Below are 26471 nucleotides of genomic sequence, written 5' to 3'. Positions count from 1 at the left end.
AGTTTAGCACTCTATTCCCATTACTGAATGTAATCTCACCATGGGAAAGTTACTTATTCTCATTTAATGTTCAGTAAAAGATGGTTGTCCTGGGAAAACTCTGTCTTCAGTCACATTTCAGATAAAACTTCACTGTCTTGGTTCTAGGTCTATTTTGACCACAATTTTCTGCCATAAAGTGTCATAAATATTGTTTGTTTTCTTGTATAGGTATTTTCAAATATGCCTAGAATTTGGTATGAAGCATCATACTGTAAATGTCCCTGGGGATGTTATGCCAAAACAGACTGTGTTACAAGTGTAAAAATACAAAATACAGATTTAACAACCACAAGTCACTGTACAACACAAGGCAGTGAGATCAGCAGCTGTCCAGCCATTGTTAGATAAAACCATGTTTTTATCACTGCCTCATAGGCCATACACCCTTTGTAAATTGTCTGTTGTTGGGACATTGAGTGACAGCTTGAATGTCAACATTTACAGTCATTCTTTCTTGTTATAGGAGATGCCCAACCTTTATTTTATCATTTTTAAAGGGTTGTCTAGATTTGATCATTTGTTACATTTCCTAAATGTACTAAAATAATATATTTATCTCATCTCTTATATCACATGACTGCTACGGCCGATACTCAACCAACTGGAATAATGCCAGATCCTTCTTTCCCACTTTTCATCAGTAGTGATGTCCAATTTGTCACTTCTGCAACCAAAGGCCTCAGCAGTGACCTTGGCACAAACAGCACATCCTCTGCTCTGCTTTGTTGACATCTTTTTTCATACAGTGGATGGAAACCTTTTCATGTCCTTAACTTGGTAGGAGAAGAAAAGAAGAACCACGATAACACTTCATGCATAGGAACCTATAATATAAGAGAACGTTTAGACTGCTCACCCTTGCGGGTTGTGCAATTCGGCACAACTCGTTAAAAGAGTAGGAATGCTGTTCTATTCCGGATCTTCTAGCGTCCATTTATTGGTAGTTGGCTGGAGATCTGGAGAAATTAAAAATTGTGAATTCACACTTTAAAAAAAAAACATAATTGGGTGCAGTTTTGTCACGATTACTCATTGGAGTAATTTAATATTAGGCCGGTTCTCCCGCCCCCTCCTATTCCCTTTTCCCTGTGTCTTATTCTTAAAGAAAACCTACCACCACGGATCTACCTAGTAAGGTAGAACCGGAGACAGGTTCCTCTAATCTAGAGTAGTATAGCCCTTTTTAGGGCTAATAAATTTGAATTCCCCAAATATTAAAATTTTCTAAAGAGGCTACTGGGGCATGGAATAGCCGGAGCTGAGGTTACACGGCGCGGCTACTCCACGACCCAGTAGCTATTTGCGTTCTGCCTACCCTGACATCTTCAGCTCGCAGCTCCTGGTAGCTGCGCGCACTCGTCTCCAAAGCTGGATTCTGTGCATGTGCAGTGGTGTTCCGTGGATTTTGTGCATGTGCTCCGGCTTCAGAGCCAGGACTGCACAGCCGGCGGCCTGCATTATCCGCATGCGCAAAACCCAGCTTCACAGACGAGTGAGCGCAGCTACCAGGAGCTGCTACCGGGGCATGAAGTAGCCGCGCCGTGTAGACTCATCTCCGGCTACTCCACGCCCCAGTAGCCTCTTTAGAGAATTTGAATATTGGGGGAATTAAAATTTATAAAAGTTATGGGCCACAAAATAATTAGCCCTAAAAAGGGCTATACAACTATACAGTAGAAGAACCTGCCACCGGATCTACCTTGATAGGTAGATCCGTGGTAGTAGGTTTCCTTTAAGTGTTGTAGTACATGTTAAGTTTATTCAGTGTATTTATTACCTTTTATTTTATAATGTTAAGGGCTGTACTACTAAACACAACAATTTATGATCTACATAGTGCATTACACCCTTTATGGTTTTTTCCCATGTTACTCCCTGCGAGGAAATATAGTAGCTGTGAGGGATTGTGAGGGTTATTCCCCTTTAAGTTTCTTAAATATACTCAGAATAACAATATAACAAATTCTCTAATGTTATTAACAAAAATATAGCATTTTACAGATACAATTCCAACCTGTCTATATCGGTCTTGATGTACACAATTCTGGTTGCCCGTAGACCCGACCCTGGATCTTCTGGGTTTAGGGTCAGCAGACATCTTACTCTTCTGCTCTCTTCCTCTGGCCCACACCCTTGTATTCCAGGAGGAGCTCACACGCACTAACTTCCTGCTGACTATCAAACAATGTTTGGAGAGAAAAGCTACAAGCTTTAGACAGGTCAAAGGGGGAAGGGGAAGGAGGTATATAGTAGAACTGTATAAAAGTGTATATAAACCTGTACCCTGATAATCTAGCGTTTAGGGCAGTGTTGGCAAACCTTTTAGGGACCGAGTGCCCAAACTACAACCAAACCCACTTATTTAAATGCATAGGGCCAACATGGCAATTTAAGAAGTGACATATTGCAACCTGTTTTGCAACGGCTTTTAATTGTATTGGCATCCTGAAGACACCAATACAATTAAGAGAAAGAGGAGAAATTCTGACAATCATTGTAGCTTCCAGGGTCCCCTGAACAGGAAGAATTGTGGGGCCCAGAGCAGGAGCTCCAATAATAACGCAGCCTTGTCTGCACCTCCTTGCTCCTCCTGCAGTCCCAGGCAGCTAAGGATGTGTAACTTTAAAATAGCAGTGATTACAGCACATCCTGGGTGGCCAAGGACTGCAGGAGGTGGTTTTGAGTCCTGTCTGGAAAATCTGTTCTCGGGTGATGGCCTGGGTGCTCGGAAGGTGTGCTCCGAGTGCCACCTCTGGCACCAGTGCCATAGATTCGCCACCACTGGTTTAGGGGTATATAACCAGTAAGTAGGTGGCGCTGCTCTTATGAAGAGATCTGTGCTGCTTAATGCATGTGAATTGATATATAATTAGTCCAGCATATATAAATGACAAAGAACATTTATTGCATATACCAAATAGTTGACATAATCAATGAGAGGGGGCGGAGTTTGGGGCGATCGCATATGCGTTTCCAGAGAAACGCATGCAATCGGGTTATTAATCGCATGCGTTTCCCGACGATAGCGGAACATGTGAACGCGCCCTAAGGGTGATGTCACACATGGGGTTTTTAGGCCGTTTTTAGTTTTCAGATCGTAAAAAAACGCATGCGTTTTTTGAAAATGCATGTGTTTTTGACAGGTTTGACCAATTATCTTAATACAAACTGGTCAAAAACGCATGCGTTTTTCAAAAACGCATGGGTTTTTTAACGCATGCGGTTTTTTCCATCTGAAAACGCACTAACTAAAAACGGCCCAAAAACGCCACGTGTGTCTTCACCCAAAGACTTGTGCACAACATCTAATGTATACGTTATAGTGTATCCTCTTTATTTATTATTGATAATACAAATGTTATGTCTTGTTTTAATCCAAATAAAATAAGACGCTACAGAGTAATAACACAATCAGGTGAAACTATTTGATTCAGGGCTCTTCTAGAGAAAGCTTGCAATTTACGAGAAATATAATTGTCACAATTCACCTCCCTGTCCCCTGTAGAGCTAACAATCTAATTTCTCTATTCCTCTCCACGCTTGTTGTCTTTCTAATAAGATCGCTCGCCGTTATGCTAAAATGTATCCATCTCAAATATATCATATCTAACTTCTATTATAATTCTATCCATCATTGCTCTATCTATCTATCTATCAAACAAGTAAAAAGCCAAAGATGTGCAAAATCAAGCAAGTAAAGGGTTAAAAAAGAAGTGCCTGCATGCCTGCAGTGCATTGTGGGAGCTGTGGGCTGCCTGAGTCTGGGTAATGTAGTTGTGTGTACAGGAAATGGCTGCTAGGGCTGTGAACTGTGGCTGCATCTCTCTGGCTGGCAGCACATATATCCATTCTATTGTTCCTCTGGCTACATAGCAGCAGCAGGATTGAATACTGGGGCCCAGACACAAGGTAAGGGGTGGCACTGATCTGTGGGGGCTGCTTCTGGTTAGACATGATAGGTGTGTTTCCTGGGTCTGCTCTCTGCCTGCCCTTGTGCTGTATAATGTACTGTAAATTATCATCACATACTACAGAGCCCTGCATGCCTGTGCCTGGACATAGGGATCCAGAGAGAGCACCCATGTCCTCTGCATTCTGTATGTATGTCCTGGAACTCTACTGCACTTCTTTAATCAATTCAATTATTTTGTATTCTTTCCATTTTGTACACCTATGTATTATTATGTGTTAGTATTACCATTGTATTAGTAGTTGTTATTATCATCATTGTTACATTTAATAATATTATCCATAGATACTACCTATCTGAATAATAGTGTGTTTTAACTATCTACAGTGTTCAATGTTCATTTATTTCTAGTTGTTTTTTTCTGTCTATAAAATAAATATATATCTCACACTATATAATCATAATTTCTCAGAATGTAACAGTTGTTATAATTAGTAACATTAGAACTTTATAAATAATAATAATAAAAGGATATGCTTGATTTTGTTTTATTTTGTTTATAACTGACCTCCTGTACCTTTAGGTAATTACCCAAACTAGGGACTTTCCAAAAGGGCTTGTTCTAAAGGGACAAGCAGACCTTTAAACTGTACACTCGGGCAAATCACTATGTTAATGTATGTGTATGGCTCCACTTCATACAACCCCACACATGCCTGAGCTAGAATTTACCTTTTATGTGACTAGTTTATGGGCTATGAATGTGAAAGTGAATGCACAGATGTGGAAATAAAACTAGATTATTTTAAGCTGTAAATGGAAGCATTGACTACACTTGAGGAACCACAGATGCAAGATTTCATGTCATTTACCAGCAATGGCATCGGAAGTTACTGATGAATAATTTAGTGTGATCAAAGTGGAGCCAAAGGCAAAAATATACATTGTCTGAGCAAGGAGGCTGCACTGCGTGGGTTTGCTAGATTGTTACAGTCCATTTACAGTCTGAATCCGTTATATGGGGGTTGTTCATCAGACTTGTTCCCTTGTCTATGTATTATAGAACATTTCTCCTTAAATGGGTGTTACCATATTAAAAAGTACTGTCATATTGTTAGAATACCCCATTGGGCTCTGACAGATGAATCCCCTTAGGTGGGTTCATATACTGGTGGTGTATGGCAGAGACCACTTACTCTTCCTCATACCAATATCTCAAACATCCTATGCATTGGCCAGGGTTATGAAACTAGCTATTCCTAAAAGAAATTAGTTTTTTTATGAATTTGTAAATGGGAAAATAATACTATTTGCATGTACCTTTACAGTTCAAAACAGGTCCCTGAGCAACCCAATATAACAATGAATATGTTACATTCTTCAGGTTACAATATAATAGTGGGGTTTATTGGGGCGATTACACAGGTAGTTTTGTTCAGCAGTGGGTAAAAATTCTGGTCTCCACAGGATATACATCATAGAGGTTATGCCATATGTTACTAATGCTATATATGGAGTATATTCTACATCTTCAAGTGCATACAAGGATGCAATTTATTAGTGAGCCAAAAGGATAATGAATGGTTTCTATTAGAGATGAGCGAACATGCTCGTCCGAGCTTGATGCTCGGTCGAGCATTAGGGTACTCGAAACTGCTCGTTGCTCGGACGAATACTTCGCCCGCTCGAGAAAATGGCAGCTCCCGCCGTTTTGCTTTTTGGCGGCCAGAAACAGAGCCAATCACAAGCCAGGAGACTCTGCACTCCACCCAGCATGACGTGGTACCCTTACACGTCGATAGCAGTGGTTGGCTGGCCAGATCAGGTGACCCTGGGATAGACTAGCCGCTGGCCGCGCTGCTCGGATCATTCTGTCTCTGGATGCCGCTAGGGAGAGAGCTGCTGCTGGTCAGGGAAAGCGTTAGGGTGTTCTATTAGCTTACTGTTAGGCAGGAGTGATTCTCAAAGAACCCAACAGCCCTTCTTAGGGCTACAATAACGTTATACTTTTTTTATTTTAATTTGCATCTTTTACCATTTTGTGAGGAATTAGCAGGGGGACTTGCTACCGTTGTGTTTAGCTCTTAGTGGCACACATATCCATAGCAAAGACCGAAGTGGGAAAATTCAGTAGGGGTTGGATTTCTATTAGGCAATAACTCAGTGTCATCTCATCTGGCATAGTAGTGTGCTTCCTTTGATACTTGGCTAGAAAATAGCCATAGGAGAATACAAACAGCTTCTTGAAGCCTACAGTAGCGTTCTATATATTTGATTTCTGGTTGATCTGCTGGTGGCTTTAGTTTCTGCAGTGCATGTACTTGCCAATTCTGAGCAATTTGTAGTGAGACTTGCGACCGCTGTGTTCTGCGCTTAGTGGCGCACATATCCATAGCAAAGGCTGAAGTGGGAAAATTCAGTAGGGGTTGGATTTCTATTAGGCACTAACTCAGTGTCATCTCATCTGGCATAGTAGTGTGCTTCCTTTGATACTTGGCTAGAAAATAGCCATAGGAGAATACAAATAGCTTCTTGAAGCCTACAGTAGCGTTCTATATATTTGATTTCTGGTTGATCTGCTGGTGGCTGTAGTTTCTGCAGTGCATGTACTTGCCAATTCTGAGCAATTTGTAGTGAGACTTGCGACCGCTGTGTTCTGCGCTTAGTGGCGCACATATCCATAGCAAAGGCTGAAGTGGCAAAATTCAGTAGGGGTTGGATTTCTATTAGGCAATAACTCAGTGTCATCTCATCTGGCATAGTAGTGTGCTTCCTTTGATACTTGGCTAGAAAATAGCCATAGGAGAATACAAACAGCTTCTTGAAGCCTACAGTAGCGTTCTATATATTTGATTTCTGGTTGATCTGCTGGTGGCTTTAGTTTCTGCAGTGCATGTACTTGCCAATTCTGAGCAATTTGTAGTGAGACTTGCGACCGCTGTGTTCTGCGCTTAGTGGCGCACATATCCATAGCAAAGGCTGAAGTGGGAAAATTCAGTAGGGGTTGGATTTCTATTAGGCACTAACTCAGTGTCATCTCATCTGGCATAGTAGTGTGCTTCCTTTGATACTTGGCTAGAAAATAGCCATAGGAGAATACAAATAGCTTCTTGAAGCCTACAGTAGCGTTCTATATATTTGATTTCTGGTTGATCTGCTGGTGGCTGTAGTTTCTGCAGTGCATGTACTTGCCAATTCTGAGCAATTTGTAGTGAGACTTGCGACCGCTGTGTTCTGCGCTTAGTGGCGCACATATCCATAGCAAAGGCTGAAGTGGGAAAATTCAGTAGGGGTTGGATTTCTATTAGGCACTAACTCAGTGTCATCTCATCTGGCATAGTAGTGTGCTTCCTTTGATACTTGGCTAGAAAATAGCCATAGCAATAGGATAGGATTGTTTGGTTCTAAAAACTCAAAAAAAAACAAAAAACACAAAAAAAAACAAAAAAAAGTAAAAAAAAAAAAAAAGTTATAACTCTCATTTTAAAAATGTTTAACCCGAGGGCTAGGGGTAGAGGACGAGGGCGGGGACGTGGGCGTCCAACTACTGCAGGGGTCAGAGGCCGTGGTCCTGGGCGGGGTGAGACACCACCTGCTGATGAGGGAGCAGGGGAACGCCGCAGAGCTACACTCCCTAGGTTCATGTCTGAAGTTACTGGGACTCGTGGTAGAGCACTGTTGAGGCCAGAACAGTGCGAACAGGTGATGTCGTGGATTGCTGACAATGCTTCGAGCAATTTGTCCACCACCAGTCAGTCTTCCACGCAGTCCACCCATGTCACCGAAATCCCCACTCCTCCAGCTCCTGCACCTCAGCCTCCTCCCCCCCAGTCTGCCCCCTCCCAGGAAAATTTGCCATTTGAACCGGCATACTCTGAGGAACTGTTTTCTGGACCCTTCCCACAGTCACAAACCACTTGTCCGGTTGCTGCTGAGCAATTTTCCGATGCCCAGGTTTTCCACCAGTCACAGTCTGTGGGTGATGATGACCTTCTTGACGTAGTGGAAGTGTGTAAAGAGGTGTCCGACGATGAGGAGACACGGTTGTCAGACAGTGGGGAAGTTGTTGTCAGGGCAGGAAGTCCGAGGGGGGAGCAGACTGAGGGATCGGAGGATGATGAGGTGACAGACCCAAGCTGGGTTGAGAGGCCGGGTGAACACAGTGCTTCTGAGACGGAGGAGAGTCCTCGACCTGAACAGGTTGGAAGAGGCAGTGGTGGGGCCAGACGGAGAGGCAGGGCCAGAGCTGGTGCATCAGCGCCACTGTCAACTAGTGAAGCTCCCGTGGTGAGGGCTCTTGCGGCGAGGGCTAGATCTTCAGAAGTGTGGAGGTTCTTTAAGGAAACACCGGATGACCGACGGACTGTGGTGTGCAACATTTGCCAAACCAGGCTCAGCAGGGGTTCCACCACTACTAGCTTAACTACCACCAGTATGCGCAGGCATATGAATGCTAAGCACCCCACTCAGTGGCAACAAGCCCGTTCACCTCCGGCCGTGCACACCACTGCTCCTTCCCCTGTGTCAGCTGCTAGTCAGCCCCCTGCCCAGGACCCTGCCACAAAAACCCCATCGTCGCCTCCACGATCCTCCACAGCATCCACCAGCGTTCAGCTCTCCATACCCCAGACGCTGGAGCGGAAACGCAAATATAGTGCAACCCACCCGCACGCCCAAGCCCTTAATGTGCACATCTCCAGATTGCTTAGCCTGGAGATGCTGCCCTATAGGCTAGTAGAGACCGAGGCCTTTCGCAACCTCATGGCGGCGGCCGCCCCTCGGTATTCGGTCCCCAGCCGCCACTACTTTTCCCGATGTGCCGTCCCAGCCCTGCACCAGCACGTGTCAGACAACATCATCCGTGCCCTGACCAACGCCGTTTCTGACAAGGTCCACCTGACCACGGACACGTGGACGAGTGCTGCCGGGCAGGGCCACTATATATCGCTGACGGCACATTGGGTTAACTTGGTGGAGGCTGGGACCGAGTCTGACCCTGGGGCTGCTCATATACTGCCGACGCCGAGGATTGCGGGGCCTACCTCGGTCCAGGTGTTTCAGGCCTACTATGCCTCCTCCTCCTCCCACCCCTCCTCCACCTCCTCCTCCGAACTACCATCCGTGGGCACGGCGCCATCAGTCGGTAGCTCTAGGCACAGCAGCAGTGCCGTCGCTAAGCGACAGCAGGCGGTGCTCAAACTGCTGAGCCTAGGCGACAAAAGGCACACCGCCCAAGAGCTATTACAGGGCATCACGGCGCAGACTGCTCTGTGGCTGGCACCGCTGAACCTCAAGCCGGGAATGGTTGTGTGTGACAACGGCCGTAACCTGGTGGCGGCTCTGCAACTCGGCAGACTGACACATGTGCCATGCCTGGCCCATGTGTTAAATCTGATAGTGCAGCGTTTCCTCAAGACATACCCCAATCTGTCTGATTTGCTCACGAAGGTGCGCCGCATCTGTGCGCATTTCAGGAAGTCCAGCCCAGATGCTGCCACTCTCAGGGCAGCGCAGCGCCGCCTCCAACTGCCCGCTCACCGACTGTTGTGCGACGTGCCCACGAGGTGGAATTCAACACTGACCATGTTATCCAGAGTTTACCAGCAGCGCAGAGCGATTGTAGACTGCCAGATGTCAACTTCCACCAGAACTGGTAGTCAGGTCAGTCAGCTTCCTCAAGTCTACAATGAGGAGTGGACGTGGATGTCTGATATCTGTCAGGTGCTGAGTAACTTTGCTGAGTCAACACAGATGGTCAGTGGCGATGCCGCCATCATCAGCCTCACCATCCCGCTGCTTGGCCTGTTGAAAAACTCTCTGGTCAGCATGAAGTCGGAAGCTTTGCGCTCGTCACAAGAGACGGGGGAAGAATATTCCCTTGTTGATAGCCAAAGCACCCTGAGGTCTGTTTCTCAGCGCATATCGGAGGAGGTGGAGGTGGAGGAGGATGAGGAGGAAGAGGAGGAGAATGTTGGCGAGACACAAGAGGGGACCATTGTTGAGTCCTTCACTGTTCAGCGTGTATGGGCAGAAGAAGAGGAGTTGGAGGAGGAGGAAATGGACAGTCAGGCCAGTGAGGGGAGTGAATTCTTACGCGTTGGTACTCTGGCGCATATGGCAGATTTCATGCTAGGCTGCCTATCCCGTGACCCTCGCGTTCAAAGAATTTATTCCAGCACCGATTACTGGGTGTTCACTCTCCTGGACCCACGGTACAAGCAAAATCTTGCCACTCTCATCCCTGCAGAGGAAAGGAGTGTGAGAATGCATGAATACCAGCAGGCCCTGGTGCACAAGCTGAAACAGTATTTCCCTTCTGACAGCGCTAGCGGCAGAGTGCGTAGTTCTGCGGGACAAGTAGCGAGGGAGAGTAGGCGAGCAGGCAGCTTGTCCAGCACTGGCAAGGGTACGCTTTACAAGGCTTTTGCCAGCTTTATGTCACCCCAGCAAGACACTGTCACCTGTCCCCAGTCTCGGCAGAGTAGGGCTGATCTTTACAGAAAGATGGTGAGGGAGTACGTAGCTGACCATACCATCGTCCTAAATGATCACACAGCTCCCTACAACTACTGGGTTTCAAAGCTGGACATGTGGCACGAACTGGCGCTGTACGCCTTGGAGGTTCTTGCCTGCCCTGCCGCTAGCGTCTTGTCCGAGCGGGTTTTCAGTGCAGCTGGTGGCATCATCACCGATAAGCGTACACGCCTGTCGACTGACAGCGCTGACAGGCTGACGCTTATTAAAATGAATAAAGGCTGGATTTCTCAGAATTTCCAATCTCCACCAGGTGAAGGAAGCTCAACCTGAATAATTGATCCACTCCTCCTCCTCCTCCTCATTTTCCTCCTTCTCCTCCTCTTTGTACAGTAAAGCAGAGGAAAATGGCTATTTTTTTGACAGGGCCCACTGGCTCTTGCTATACTTCATGCATTTAATTTTTCTGGAGGGCCACCTACCCGGTCCTCTGTTTGAAACAATTTTTGTGAGTGCCACATACAGGCACTCAATCTATTCCATTTTTCTGGAGGGCCACCTACCCGGTCCTCTGGTTTGAACAATTTTTGGGACTGCCACATACAGGCACTCAATCTATTCCATTTTACTGGAGGGCCACCTACCTGCTCCTCTGGTTTGAAGAATTTTTGGGACTGCCACATACAGGCACTCAATCTATTCCATTTTACTGGAGGGCCACCTACCTGCTCCTCTGGTTTGAAGAATTTTTGGGACTGCCACATACAGGCACTCAATCTATTCCATTTTACTGGAGGGCCACCTACCTGCTCCTCTGGTTTGAACAATTTTTGGGACTGCCACATACAGGCATTCAATCTATTCCATTTTACTGGAGGGCCACCTACCTGCTCCTCTGGTTTGAACAATTTTTGGGACTGCCACATACAGGCACTCAATCTATTCCATTTTACTGGAGGGCCACCTACCTGCTCCTCTGGTTTGAAGAATTTTTGGGACTGCCACATATAGGCACTCAATCTATTCCATTTTACTGGAGGGCCACCTACCTGCTCCTCTGGTTTGAAAAATGTTTGGGACTGCCACATACAGGCACTATCCAAATTAAATTGTCTCCATAGCAGCCTCCACACGTTGTCTCCATTGCTACCTCCAAAAGTCGTCCATATAGCTGCCTCCATACATCGTCCCTTTATCAAACGAGGTGTGTCAGGCAGAAATTTGGGTTGTTTTCATGGATTCCACATCAAAGTTGTTAACTTTGTCGCCACCCTGCTGTGTTATCCACAAAATATACTGGCAAACTTTTACCATTTAGGGATATTATTTCAGCGCTTCTTGCGCATCTGTTTACATTCCCCTCACCCGGCATATCCTAAACTTATAAGAACGCTACTACACTTGATCTTATACAAAAGGTTCTTAGAAGTGCTGTTTGGGGAGTAGCCTAGAGACAGGGGCTTGGATTGGCGAAAGCTCGCCTGGCAGCGGAACGCCAGCTCCATGCGCATCATGCGCTTCTTGCGCATCTGTTTACATTCCCCTAACCCGCCATATCCCAAACTTATAAGAACGCTACTACACTTAACTTGGTGCAGGCTGGGACCGAGTCTGACCCTGGGGCTGGTCATATACTGCCGACGCAGAGAATTGCGGGGCCTACCTCGGTCCAGGTCTCAAAGGCCTACTATACCTCCTCCCACCCCTCCTCCACCTCCTCCTCCTCCGAATTACCATCCGTGGGCATGGCGCCATCAGTCGGTAGCTCTAGGCACAGCAGCAGTGCCGTCGCTAAGCGACAGCAGGCGGTGCTGAAACTGCTGAGCCTAGGCGATAAAAGGCACACCGCCCAAGAGCTATTACAGGGCATTCCACATCAAAGTTGTTAACTTTGTCGCCACCCTGCTGTGTAATCCACAAAATATACTTGCAAACTTTTACCATTTAGGGATATTATTTCAGCGCTTCTTGCGCATCTGTTTACATTCCCCTCACCCGCCATATCCTAAACTTATAAGAACGCTACTACACTTGATCTTATACAAAAGTGCTGTTTGGGGAGTAGCCTAGAGACAGGGGCTTGGATTTGCGAAAGCTCGCCTGGCAGCGGAGCGCCAGCTCCATGCGCATCATGCGCTTCTTGCGCATCTGTTTACATTCCCCTCACCCGGCATATCCTAAACTTATAAGAACGCTACTACACTTGATCTTATACAAAAGTGCTGTTTGGGGAGTAGCCTAGAGACAGGGGCTTGGATTGGCGAAAGCTCGCCTGGCAGCGGAGCGCCAGCTCCATGCGCATCATGCGCTTCTTGCGTATCTGTTTACATTCCCCTCACCCGGCATATCCTAAACTTATAAGAACGCTACTACACTTGATCTTATACAAAAGTGCTGTTTGGGGAGTAGCCTAGAGACAGGGGCTTGGATTGGCGAAAGCTCGTCTGGCAGCGGAGCGCCAGCTCCATGCCAAGATCCAACTAACATAGTTTTAACTGCAGCACCTTTAATCTACTACTAGTTCACTGCCTCCATACATGGTCCCCTTATCAAACGAGCTGTGTCAGGCAGAATTTTGGGTTGTTTTCATGGCTTCCATGTTAACTTTGTCGCCACCCTGCTGTGTAATCCACAAAATATACTGGCAAACTTTTATCATGTACCGATATTATTTGAGCACTTCTTGCTCACCTCCTTTGGTTCCTCTCTGCCACCCATTGGTTTGAAGCCTGAGTCCATTTAGGGTATGTCGCCATGACACTCTCTAGCCTGCTGCCGCTGCCTCTGCATGCCGTCCCCTATAGTGTCAGGGTCAATTATTGCATGTTTTAGATACTATCTAGCTTCATTCTGTCACTCTGTCATGGCCATGCTGTTGCCCATAATTTTGGCATAATGGTGCGTTTAAGCAGCCTCAGAGGCATCCATGCATGCTGCCCCTGCTGTTTCCTGTCCATTTCCGTGGTGTTTCCATCCTTTTCTGAGGTTCCCAGGTGTTTGGCCAAGCTTCCCTGTGCAGAGCCTTGGTCCCCTTGAAAAATGCTCGAGTCTCCCATTGACTTCAATGGGGTTCGTTATTCGAGACGAGCACTCGAGCATCGGGAAAAGTTCGTCTCGAATAACGAGTACCCGAGCATTTTAGTGTTCGCTCATCTCTAGTTTCTATCCATGTTTCTATAATATAAGGAGAATATTCTGGACAATGTTACCAGTAGCACCCATTTGGTATGTATAGTTGCTGGATGCATTTTAGTCATGCTGAGTGTCCTACAAGTGTCTCATAGGAACACAATGAAAGTCTATTCCTTGTCAGATGTTTAACAAAGTTGTCTGGCCGTGGGTTGCGATTTCATGATTTCCTGCGTTAAATCTTGTTCTGTAAAACAAACTCTCTTCTGTAGATGGGTCTGACTCATGAATAGGCTTTTGTGGTTTAAAAGCAGCATTGTATTAGGCCTTGTATCGCGAGATAGAAAATACACTGTCACTACCTTCTAGTCACCAATCCTGGCAGCCCACAGAATCTCCTAGGCAATGATGAGAGGTTGTGTAATGGAACGCCAGTGGCACTGCCAGGTGTAGTCTCAATATATTAATCAGCAGTCAGATACCTATCATTGAGACACCAAAAACGGCAAGGCAACGTGTCGTTTGTTCAAGGCTTTAAAGGTTGCATCTATCTCTTCTATAGTAACCCTTTACCACTATCATAGTTTGCCAACCTGGCATGTTATTTCATAGGAGGTAGAGATAATTGCTCACCAGATATTTAGCATCACGCCAACTAGTTGGATTCTTCTAATCACTCAATGGTGACTTTTTGTCTATCACTCCATGGGGCACATTTACTTACCAGTCCGCGAACTTCACAGAAAGTGCATTGTCCGATGGTGCCGCGATTCACTAAGATTGTGCGGCCGATATTCTGCATGTGTTGCTTCCCTGCTCAGGTCTGCCGGAGTTCACCTTATCCTTCCTGGTGCATGTAAGTGCATTGTCTTCAACAAAATTTGAATCATAAATCCTGCACTCAGTCCGAATCAGTCGGATCGTCGACGGCTTGCCCCCCAATTTGTGTTGCATGGAAGCCGGCGCAGCTGCGGCAAAAACCGATCACGTGCGACATAATCCCAGAGCAGGCACCTGTTAAATACCTGACAAAGCTGCGCAAAAGCCCAAAAGTGGCGAACAGTCCAACGAAAGTGCGATCCGCGACCCTTAGTAAATGAGCCCGTATGTTTCTATTTAATAGAACAGCTGTTGCTAGGGGTCCCTCACTGGCATACAGTTGGGTGGTATATGTTGGCCTCTTTGAATAAGTTACCACCTATATACAGGGTATCATATGTGTTGTAGAGTTATACAGGGTATCATATGTGTTGTGGAGTAGCCGCTGTGGGTTTGCTAGTGACCGATTTGCGGAGTTGTACAGTGCAGCAAACTTGCTAGAAGCAAATCTCATTCGTAGAGCACAGCAGAAAGACTTGCACTGCAGGTTTTTAAGGTGGCTTCCACCCATTGTAACAAGCCACTGCCAATTTCCTGCAAGGGAAAATCTGTGGCGGACACTTCCCTAGTGATCCCAGACTTTACAGCATCAACAAATGTAATATTTATGGCAAGTATAAGCTGTTATATTCAACAGGCACCAAATGATCCTTTGAATAGTTATTTCCCCTTACACTAATCATTGTTGTTCTTCTTGTTCTTGGCACATTTTTGGGGAAGAAAATCCTTGTAAAAGAAAAACAAATCCCTTTGTGGGTGATGCCACGCATGGCATTTTTAGTCCGTTTATAATTAAGATAATTGTGAAAAACTGATGCATTTTCAAAAATGAAAAATCACATTTACTGTACCTTTAATCAGTCATAAATCTGTATAGAGATCCATATATTCATGGTCCCTGTCTGTCATTAGGTGGCCTCATTGACATTCCCTGCACATTCTATCTTGCATGAAGTCAGCATAAAGATGAATATTATATGACTGTGGATTGTGTAGGTGACTGGAGCGGGGATAATGGCTTCTTCTGCAGTACAAGATTTTATGAATGAGCTCTGGAGTCATTCACAAGATTTTCTCCATTCAAGGAGATGTGTTTTGTCAGTCGGTCTCGGGGCTTCATTGCCACAGACATGCGGGAAACGTTTTATTGTACGATGTGCTTTTCGGGAACATAGAAGTATTTATTGCTTGTGTACATTGCTCCTTCTTTCCACTGCTTTTTTTTTCCCCTTTTTTGTCTTGCTTGAACTTGTCTGGACTTGTAAGGCTGATCATTGCTCATAGATATTTGCATGACCATTCAACACTTTTGTTAGGGGCTAGTTAAATGTTTGATTGGAACTTTGGACCCCAATTGAAGGGATCAATGGGCCAACAGCAAAGATACAGTGGATACAAAAAGTCTACACACCAGGATTTTGTCATGTAAAAGAAAAATCTGAAAAAAATTATTTCAGAGCTTTTTTTCAATTCAATTGAAAAAAAAAACTTACCGTATATATTCGAGTATAAGCCGAGGCCCCTAATTTTACCACAAAATACTGGGAAAATCAATTGACTCGAGTATAAGCCGAGGGTGGGAAATGCATTGGTCACAGCCTCCCCGGTATATAGCCAGCCAGGCTCTGCCCCAGTGTATATAGCCAGCCAGACCCTGCCCCAGTGTATATAGCCTGCCAGACCCTGCCCCAGTGTATATAGCCTGCCAGGCCCTGCCCCAGTGTATATAGCCTGCCAGACCCTGCCCCAGTGTATATAGCCTGCCGCTGCTGCCGGACAGATCGCACAGAAGATATACAGGGGTCGCCAGAAAGGTGAGTTTAGATATATTTATTTTTTTGACTCGAGTATAAGCCGAGTTTGGGTTTTTCAGCACATTTTTTGTGCTGAAAAACTAGGCTTATACTCGAGTACATAAGGTAAATTTTTTAAGATAAAAAATAAAAATAGCTAAAATAATGTGGCATCAGAAATATGCACACCCTTAAACTGAGACTTTGGTGAGGTATTCTGGGAATTTATTTTAGTAAGGCAGGTCTAGTTTTGGAAATCTTTGTATTCAAAATCTGTCAGATTGTGAGGGAATCTCCTGTGTACAGCCAACATCAGGTCGACCCACAGATTTTGTATTGGATTCCAATCTGGGCCATTACAGAACCTGTCCTGGAGAAGTATTCTTTGGAATCTGGAGGTAAGCTATGGTTTGTTGTCATGCTGTAAGGTAAAGTTCTTCATCAACGTTAGCCTCCTTCTGCAAAACTGTACCAATATTTAGTGCCACAATTGACTAGTATTTGGATCTGTTCAATTCCCTCCTACTTGACCAATAACATAGTGTTGCCTCCATCTTGCTTCAGCGTGGGTATAGCCTTTTGCTGATGCACAATGTTGATTTTCGCACCAAACAATCATATTGGAATTATGCCTAAAAAGCTCCCCCTTGGCTTATCACACCTGAACACGCTTCCCCACAAGTCTTTGGCATATTTTGGCAAAGCAAGTGGCCCTTGAATGTTTTCTTTGTAAGAAAAGGCTTCCATAATGCCACCAACTCCTGCATGTGGTACACAACAAGTTCTACCAGAAATTCCTACAGCTTCTAATGTTACTGTAGGCCTCTTGGCAGTCTCTCAGACCAATAATTTGCTTATCTTTTCTTCACTGTTTTACCAAATTCTACTATTTTTAATTTTTTTTTTTTTTTACTGTGTTCCATGCTATCCAATACTTTTTTTGTACTCTTTTCTTGACTGATATCTTTGCACAGTGATATCTATTTGAGTTGAGTTGTAAACACGAACATGGCTTTTGTTGTAACATCAACTCAGAAAACAGTTTATTTGAGATAGCAGGTTAAGGGCCACAATGAGGTTGAAAATTGAGATGAAACTATCTACCTTGGTCTATATTTGGTTTTACATCACAAAAAAACTCTCATCTAAAAATGAAGTGTGTATACCGTTAGATCTACAATACATATGATGCTGCCAGTTTTGGTGATTAGACCCATGGTTGGGATGGGATTTTTCGGAATAAAACCTTATTGTGCTAGCTTTAGTCCTAAAGAATTGAACTATTATACAAGGTTAACCGGGCCAATCCTTCATTGCTTTTAGTTTTCCCATGCCTAATGACTGAAGGTCCTACTTTTCCTATTTTTGTTTTCTCCTTTTGGCTACTCTATAGGAGTGCTGTTCTTGGGCCGTTTTTAAACGGATGCATTTTCAGCGTTTTTTAATGTTTACCATGCGCTTGGCTGGTTTGAATGTGTTGATCTTTATTTCTAGAAGTGTAGGCAGCTTTGAAACAGATTAAAAATGGCAAAATTCATGGTAAACATAAAAAACTGCATGGCTTTTAAAACGCACCAAGAACGCACCGTGTGACGGCACCCTTACCGGTGGGTGATACCCCTGTTCCAGGAATGTATTTCTTAGCTAGTTATTTCCTTTCACTATCTTCAGGACAACACCATCATCTTCTGACAAATCTTTTGATTTTGTAAACTTAGATTTTTTTTTTGTTTGTTTTTGTTTCAAGCTTTCGCACATAAGGTTCACTCAGTTTATTACTGGAGCTTATATGATTCTAAGCTTTGTGGGAACACTATAAAATTAGTTCACAAAACGTTCTTTCTCCAGTGGATTACCAAGTGAGTCATTTCCACAAGGATGTTGGGGGTTTGGGAGCTGGGCAAGTGCCCAGTGGAATCATTTAGTGTGTCCCTTTCAGCGCAGCAGCTTCCTTATTTCTTACTGAATTCTATTAATAACCCAGGGAAACTATGATCGTGATGGTGTTTCTCCCAAGGTGAGAATCAAATCACTTATCTGCTGTTTGACTCTGATCAAGAACAGTTTTTGTTTATACCAATCACTGGTTATGGATAATAGAACACCAGGTAGGGCTGTGTTTTTGGGGCATCCTTTGTAGGTAGGTTTCCCTCTTTTATGAATTCCAAAGTGTAAATAGACCCCTGGATCTAACAGCAGCATAACCAGGCTTTATTGTAGTATTTCTTATTGACCCAATCCAAACATTTAAAATATGTTGCTGTGTCCATCAGGAGATAGAGGTACATGTGTACAGACTCTTGGTAGGCTTCTAATGGAGTCTAGGTACTACCATAGAAAGTCCTGTTTGTTTGTCTAGATTACATACAGAATTGATTCATGGTACCTTTGATAAGTAATGCTAAAAACACTATATGAATAAAAAGTTCTCCAACATGGATATCTTCCATTTTTCTAAATTCCAACTTTGTCAGGGAACTTATTATTTCAAATCTGTTCATATATACTGTATTTCCATTCTCATTTTAAATGTACTTAAAGGACATCTACCACCGTTTTCTATGTGGTATACTGTCCTATAATGCACCCTTGTTACCTGCAGGGGATGACTGAGCCTTTTTTAGCTTCCTCCAGGGCCTTCGCCTGAGCGCCTCCTGGCTCCTCCGATACCTAATTTATGCACCCCATCCCACCATTCTCAGCGGCCATAAAGCTGGTGACGTCACAGACTATGACAAGGACAGTCTACCACCGAGAAAATGGTGGTAGATGTCCTTAAAGTTGTCTACATCGTAGGCACTGGTCTATGAGCTAAACAAATGGAAATCCAGAATGACATGTATTAAACCACAGGAGAGATATGGCTGCTGATATGTTTACTCATAGAAAATTTCTATACTGGACATGATCGGAGGAATAGGTTTGTATGCTGGACTAAGTGTACTTTTACAGTAAGCAGAGAAGGGGGAATTCATTGCAACACAAGTTATAGTAGTAAAAATACAAATATAGAAAGTAAAATAAAATGACCTAAATTTTTTATCTTTTTTAATACACAGATCCTGTTGGAATCCAGAACAGTGACCATCTTCTTAACCATGGCTGAAAATATTGAAGATAAACTTGGTGACCTTGATGTCAGGCCAAAGAGTAGTCGTAGCCGCAGTGCTGACCGGAAAGATGGATATGTTTGGAGTGGGAAGAAGCTTTCCTGGTCAAATAAAAGTGACCATGTGGCTGATGGTAGCGCTGTACCTACTGCAGACAAGGCAGAAGAATCTCCAAAGAGTCAAGAGAGAAATCATAGTTGTTCCTCTATAGAACTTGATTTAGACCGCTCGTGTGGACATAAGCTCTTAGGACGATCTTTGAAGCAGAAGCTGCAAGATGCTGTTGGTCAATGCTTTCCCATAAAAACATCCAGCAGCCGTCACCAATCTGTATTGTCTTCCAAAAGGAAAATTCATATAAGTGAATTGATGCTGGACAAGTGCCCTTTCCCTCCTAAATCTGACCTGGCCTACAGGTGGCATTTTATCAAAAGACACACTGCTCCTGTGAGCCAGCCACACACCCAGTATGTGGTTAGAGAGGTTCCTAAGGTGGAAGCATTAGCCATGGATGAGGGGGAAGAGGACCGTTTGTCAGAAGGACAGGTCTTGACTTGTGAGATAAATATGGGCATAGTTGAATCAGTGACCACTAAAGCCTTAAGGGGTAGAAAGGAGGACAGTGACATTGATTCAGACGATGAAGTCCTCACACTTTGTACTAGTTCCCGAAAAAGGAATAAGCCCAAATGGGACGCAGATGATGAGGTATTTCAGGCTGCAACCCCACCTAAGTATCACACTCAAATAGATTATGTCCATTGTCTGGTTCCAGACTTGTTCCAGATCAATAATAACCCGTGCTACTGGGGAGTCATGGACCGATATGCAGCGGAGGCCTTATTAGAAGGAAAGCCAGAAGGGACATTTTTACTAAGGGACTCTGCACAGGAAGATTATCTGTTTTCTGTAAGTTTTAGACGTTACAGCCGCTCCCTCCATGCCAGGATTGAGCAGTGGAATCATAACTTCAGCTTTGATGCCCATGATCCATGCGTGTTCCATGCCCCCGATATCACGGGCTTGTTGGAGCATTACAAAGACCCCAGTTCATGTATGTTCTTTGAGCCTCTTCTCTCCAGCCCTCTGCACAGGACATTTCCCTTTTCCCTCCAGCACATAAGCAGGACTGTCATCTGCAGCTTCACAAACTATGATGGCATTGATGCCCTTCCAGTCCCTTCTTCCATGAAACTTTACTTGAAGGAATACCATTACAAATCTAAAGTGCGGGTCCGCCGTGTTGACATACCAGGACGGCACCATAAGTGATAGTTGGACATATTATTATTGTTTGTTTTTTTTATTGTGGTTTCCCTTTTACACGCCCAAGTAAGTTAATGACCCTCTGCCTCAAGTCAACCCTAACCATCAACCATCTAACGTTTAAAACCCCCCTACCCCATTATCTTGACAGATGTTGTGGAAGAGAAAAATTGGGGACATTTAATACCGATAACACCTGACACGTTGTTCTAGGAGGAGATAAACCACCATCAGAGATGTCTGATTTGAAAATATATGGGTGCTGTACCAAACTTAATGTTTGGCAGAGTCAAGAAAATAAGGTGTGTGGAGACCTTAAAGGTGTTTTCTAGGAATCTTGGAAAATCCTAGGGGGCCGGGATGGGAAAAGAAAAAAAAAATCATACTTACACCACACCGGCTTATGGTTTAAGTCTTGCTCCATTACTTCTGGAATTTCCAGGGACCAGCTTCAGACAAAAGTGTCCTCCTTGGATCAGGTCACTGTATGACTAAAGCAGGTCTGGTGACCACCCATTATCTCCAGCCAAACACAGAGTGATGCAGGAGTGAAGCATTCTTTTTTTCTTTCACATCCCAGTCTCCTGGAAATTCCAGGAAAACCCCTTTGAGTCTATGCAATTTACTGATATGCCACATTAGTAAATTAATTAAATGCTTCTCTGTTTGCTGATGCAAGCAGAGTGCTGCGAGATGTGAGGGGGAGGGGGGGGTCTTTGATGGCTATGGTCCTGCATCTACCTGTTTGGCAGCAACACAGGGTATTCATATAAAGCTGTATGCAGAAATATATAGGGATAATTGTGGTCTTTCATTTCAAAATGGTTAATCATGTAAGGGCTTCTGTTAATGTAGTCGTCTAGCTGTAGCAGAACTACAACTCCCAGCAAGCCCTTACAGCCATGTGATTGGCAACTGCAGTCATAGTTTGGTGATTACTATCATAGAATATAATGGGGCAGATCTATCAAGCTGTCTGAAAGTCAGAATATTCCTAGTTGCAACTAATCACAGCTCAGCTTTCATTTTACCAGTGCTCATGAATATTTTAAAGCTGAGCTGTGATTGGTTGCCATTGGCAACTAGGAATATTCTGACTTTCAGACACCCTAATAAATCAGCCCCAATGTCTGTAGGTAAGTGTGTATAGACATGATATACAGTGAAATTACTTCCATTAAGTACTTCATAGCCCAAAAATTCTCATAATCTACCAAAAACTCCATTACATTGACATTTGGTAGTGAATTTGATAGAATTTCAATGACCATCTGATAACTTCTTACCTATTTGTTCTTATTGAAGCCAAATTAAAAGAACTAGCTGTATAATCTCTCACTTCCTAATAGAGCGCATGTTACAAAACTGATGGATATTAGCAGAACATGGTATTTTTTTCATTCCTGCTAAACTTCTGAGTTATCCGATGTCCATACCCATGTAGCATCTTGATGTCACTAAAATGGCAAACAAGCATGCTTAGTTACTGATTTATTGAAGCTTTGTCCCCGCCCCCCCCCCCCCGATAACTCTGTGCAAATAAAAATATAAAGGGGTTGTCTAGCATTTAAAAATGTGACTGCACCACATCCTTCCCCTCTTGGATGGAACTTCAGCCTTTTGGCCTGCTTTAACTACTCCACAAGGAGGGTGTATGTGCGGTGTCTTATGTGGCGTGATGCAAGACACCGCATTCTGGTTACCGATTGCTTGTGTTTCTATAGAAATGCATATTCAAGCGGGCCAAGGCCCACTGTCAGTTTCTGTTGTCAAATGAAGGCTCTGTGGTGACGTTGCTCACATACCACTACAGCCAAAGGCCGCATAATGAGTTAACATTGGGTTATCATTGTGTTTACATTATGTTTAGATTGTGTTAACATTGTGGTCTGTTTAAAGAGTAAATGTAAAGTTTATTTTTTCCCCCACAAATCAATAGCTCTTGGAATGTAAAACAACTTTGAATATTATCTTTGTTAACTATATTCAAGTTTCCTTGCTATAGCTATCAGATTACCTCATTTCTGCAATAACTGCTTCCTCTCCATGTGCTGATAAGCCCTATGAATCCGTACTTTGTTTACACTTTGAGTTTCATGGGAGGGGAGGAGCTGCTGCTCACAAGGGAGGCGGTCATGTGACTGAGCTCTCTGTGTATGGAGCAGAGCTGGATGTGTGAATGCAGATGTCTCCCGCACAGAATAGGAAGGTACAAGATCTCCTTGTTCCCTATTAGTCCCTCCATCCCAGTCTGTGATTCTACAGAACTTTCTCTGTCTATCTCCTCTCCTTATGCTGCTCACTCCCCCCCCCCCCACTTGTCATGGGCAGTATCAGCTCTGTGCAGATATGCTATTAACCCTTAGTGCTCACACAGCACAGGCATAGACTTCATGTACTAATGATTTCTACCACTTATTATATGTTCCCTGCTCCTCCATGTGACGGAATCTGCCAGACTGTCACCATATACCGTATATACTTAAGTATAAGCCGACCCGAGTATAAGCCGAGACACCTAATTTCAAAAAAAAAACTGGGAAAACCTATTGACTCGAGTATAAGCCGAGGGTGGGAAATGCATTGGTTACAGCCTCCCAGTATATAGTCTGCCAGCCCCTGTAGCATACAGCCTGCCCAACCCCTGTAGCATACAGCCTGCCCAGCCCCTGTAGTAGGAAAAAAATAACACTGTACTCATCTTTCCGACGTCCCCCATAGGTCCTCTTCTGTCTCAGACTGTCTCAGACAGAAGAGGACATATGGGTGACGTCAGAAAGGTGATTTTTGTCTTTATGTTTTTAGTTGACTCGAGTATAAGCCGAGTTAGGGTTTTTGAGCACACATTTTGTGCTGAAAAACTAGGCTTATACTCGAGTATATAAGGTACATCCTGTATGTGCTCTCTGCAGTGTTCAGTGGATTTACTTGTGGGAAACTAAATGGATTTAATGCTAAATTACTTTGAGAGAGAACACAAGGCATCATGGGATCTGTGAGCAAGCTAATTGGCCTCTGCTTGAGGGCATAGACTGACAGACATGAGTCTCCGCCCACTTCACCTCTAGTGAGAGATTTTTGTCAAACACTTTCAGAACAGAAAATGCCATAAATTTGAAAAGAAAAGGATGAGCAGCACAAAGTAGGCATTGTTCTGTTTGTTTTCAAAGAGGGAATCACATACAATAATTTGGTAAAATCACTATAACTTTACAATTACACTAAAAACACAATCTTAACATAACGTAAACACCATGTTAATGCGTAGTGTGAATGCGGCCTAATAGAGACTTCATGCTGTAGCGCTTGTGTGCTGCTGTTGTGACGTCACCATTAAGCCTCTGTGATAACACAGTCACTCCTCTCCTGTAAGTATGCATTGTACACATCGCCCTTAGTAGGGGATTCCCTGTAGCTGTTGGGCCCCATCCACCACTCAGTCTACTAGTAGTACACGATTTACAGTATTTCCAACTGAAATCTGTATGGAGCGATTTATCTTTTAATTCAGTAAAACCATCAGATAAATCCTCAGTAAAGTAATGAAAACTACTTTATAATTTACCTTGTAAATGGAGAACAAACTATTTTTTAAAGTAACAGTAGCACATTTTATGCTAGATAATCTTTTCTGGTTGTCATGTATTTTGTTGTTCTTTTCCTAAATGTGCCTCATAATCCAACTTTCTTTATTTGTAACATAATCCAACATGGATTCAGTTAGTGGACTACAACTACCAGCATTATTGCATCTATAGAACTTATGAGCTTGAATTTCCCTCACAAACACCTTTATTAAAACGCCCTACATGCTTCCCATAATCTTTTGCAAGTAATCTTACCTCAGCTACTTTATGCAAAGTTTACACAAACTCTTACTCTGCTACTGGCCAGCACCAGTTTAAGAGTCACAAGACACGAGTTACTAACTAATCCTTGTGTGATGTCATTGAGACAAAGCTGAAGATGGCATTGCTGTGGAATACATGGAATATAAAGGCTACAATGCCCTGACATGTGCCAGGATACCTTGGTACCTTACAGATAAACCTCTTTATGGTTGATTCTGACCTTGTTCCATTGTGGCATTAACAGTGACTTGTGTACAAAATGTACTTACCTGAAAATCGATCAAAATAAATAACGTTTATTGTAATCTCTTGTGTTTAGTTGTAGTACTATCTTTGATTCTATATTGTGTCTCAGTCCAGGCATAAATTATTCTTAAGCAATTCTTAGCATAAGGGGGTTCTATGACGTCTGGATATTAACCAGCTGAACTTGCACCTCTGTTCTCTGAGCCAGAATCAACTTATTGGGGTAGGAGGGCCTGTGGGGGGCAGAGTGTCATAGCCCATTGATCACATATTCATGAACTATTCTATGCATAGGCCATCACTATATAAAGGATAGCAGAAGCCTTTAGGGCTGGATTCAGTATGGTTTCTACATTCACAGGATAGGGGCTAACTTGCTGATTCCTGACAGTGTCAGTAGTTGGACACCCATGGATCATGTGAACAGGGGTCCGTCCAGTGTACCCCAAATGAACAGAGCAGCCAGTAGCACATACAACCTTTTTGCTCTATTCATCTCTATGGCGCTGACAGAGATATAAATGGTGAATGGAGGGGGAGTATGTATGTCCAACCTGCCACTCCGTTCTTTTGGGATGCAAGAGGGATACGCCTGTTCTCATGAACCATTGGGATTCCTACCACTGATCAGCAAGTCAGACCCTCTCCACTTCTTTAAGAGATGTGAGGCTATGGATAATATATTTGCTGACAGTTCCTAATTTACCAGAATTGTCTCAACTTTTTAAATAAAATTCTGGCAAATCTGTCATGTTCTGACATAATTGTAAGTGCTTTATGTCATGAAAAGCCCTCGTGATCAGAGAAGACAAGCACTGAGCGATATTTCTTGAGTTTTATTCCAGTATAGCAAACGAGTTACATATCAGCCACGTCCTATGGAAGAGCACCGCAGCTTGCTCTACAGAACAAGGTCCACCAACAACAACAACTTCCGAAACACGTTTACAAAACAACAGCCCCACACCCCAAATCCCACCCCTCTGCTATCTGATTATCACCCAGTAGGGGGGGGGGATTTATTACCCTAGTACAGCAGACCCCCACTGGAGCTGTGGGGTCACTGAGACTTCTGGAGGAGTGTAGAAAATTCCAGGACTAGAAACTTCCAGAGGTCAACAAGTACACACAATTATATATGAATCACTATAAGAGAATACAAATGTAACATAGTACAAAATACCAGAAAGTGATATATATCATGAAATATGTCACGGTGTACCGTGACACTTTATGTTAACCCTATCAAAAAGTGGCTATTTTGGTGTGGTTCCCAATGATGGAACTTAGCAACTGCTAGATATATGTAGTGCTGCAAAACTCTATGGGAGACTGTATTGCTCTTCAACATTAATTCTCTTGGGATTTTATTGTCATGTTGTGGATTCTGCTTAGCTTTTATAAGGTTATAACCTCCGTGGGAGGAAATTATCTCTAGGGTCACAAATTCCACCTACAACCGGTCATTCCTGACTCATTCGCATTGCTGAATTTTAGAAGCCCTGACCTCAGAATAGACTGAGCAGAATAACCCAAAGGACATTAGGAGACCCTGGCCCTAGACGTTGTACATGACACATCACAAATATCTCTTTAGTGATGTGTTTTGTTGGATTTTTTTCATTTAAAGGGACAGTGTCTTGGTACGGTAATTAAATTGCTTGTCGTCATCACTCAAACAGAGGTTACTTTTGTGAAGTGATTGAGATTTATCAATACTAGAAAAAAGAAAAGTAACAACATATTCTATCAACCTGTCTAGTTCCCGATG

General features: G+C 43.7%; 1 protein-coding gene and 1 long non-coding RNA gene across 2 annotated transcripts; one reads left to right on the top strand and one right to left on the bottom strand.

Annotated features, from left to right (window-relative positions):
* Nucleotides 1-490: 490 nt before the first annotated feature.
* LOC140069891 (uncharacterized) lies at nt 491-24558 on the bottom strand. Its single transcript, XR_011848873.1, has 4 exons — nt 24446-24558; nt 21890-22060; nt 899-998; nt 491-810 (listed from the first exon to the last, which is right to left on the bottom strand). It is a non-coding gene; the product is annotated as an uncharacterized lncRNA (long non-coding RNA).
* Nucleotides 3799-21923, top strand: SOCS4 (suppressor of cytokine signaling 4). Its single transcript, XM_072116121.1, has 2 exons — nt 3799-3951; nt 19287-21923. The coding sequence occupies exon 2, from the start codon at nt 19326-19328 to the stop codon at nt 20607-20609; it is 1284 nt and encodes a 427-aa protein (XP_071972222.1). The 5' UTR covers nt 3799-3951; nt 19287-19325; the 3' UTR covers nt 20610-21923.
* Nucleotides 24559-26471: the final 1913 nt, after the last annotated feature.

Source organism: Engystomops pustulosus, chromosome 7, assembly GCF_040894005.1.
Source record: "Engystomops pustulosus chromosome 7, aEngPut4.maternal, whole genome shotgun sequence".
NCBI lineage: Eukaryota > Metazoa > Chordata > Amphibia > Anura > Leptodactylidae > Engystomops > Engystomops pustulosus.
This window is presented reverse-complemented; position numbering and strand designations above follow the sequence as displayed.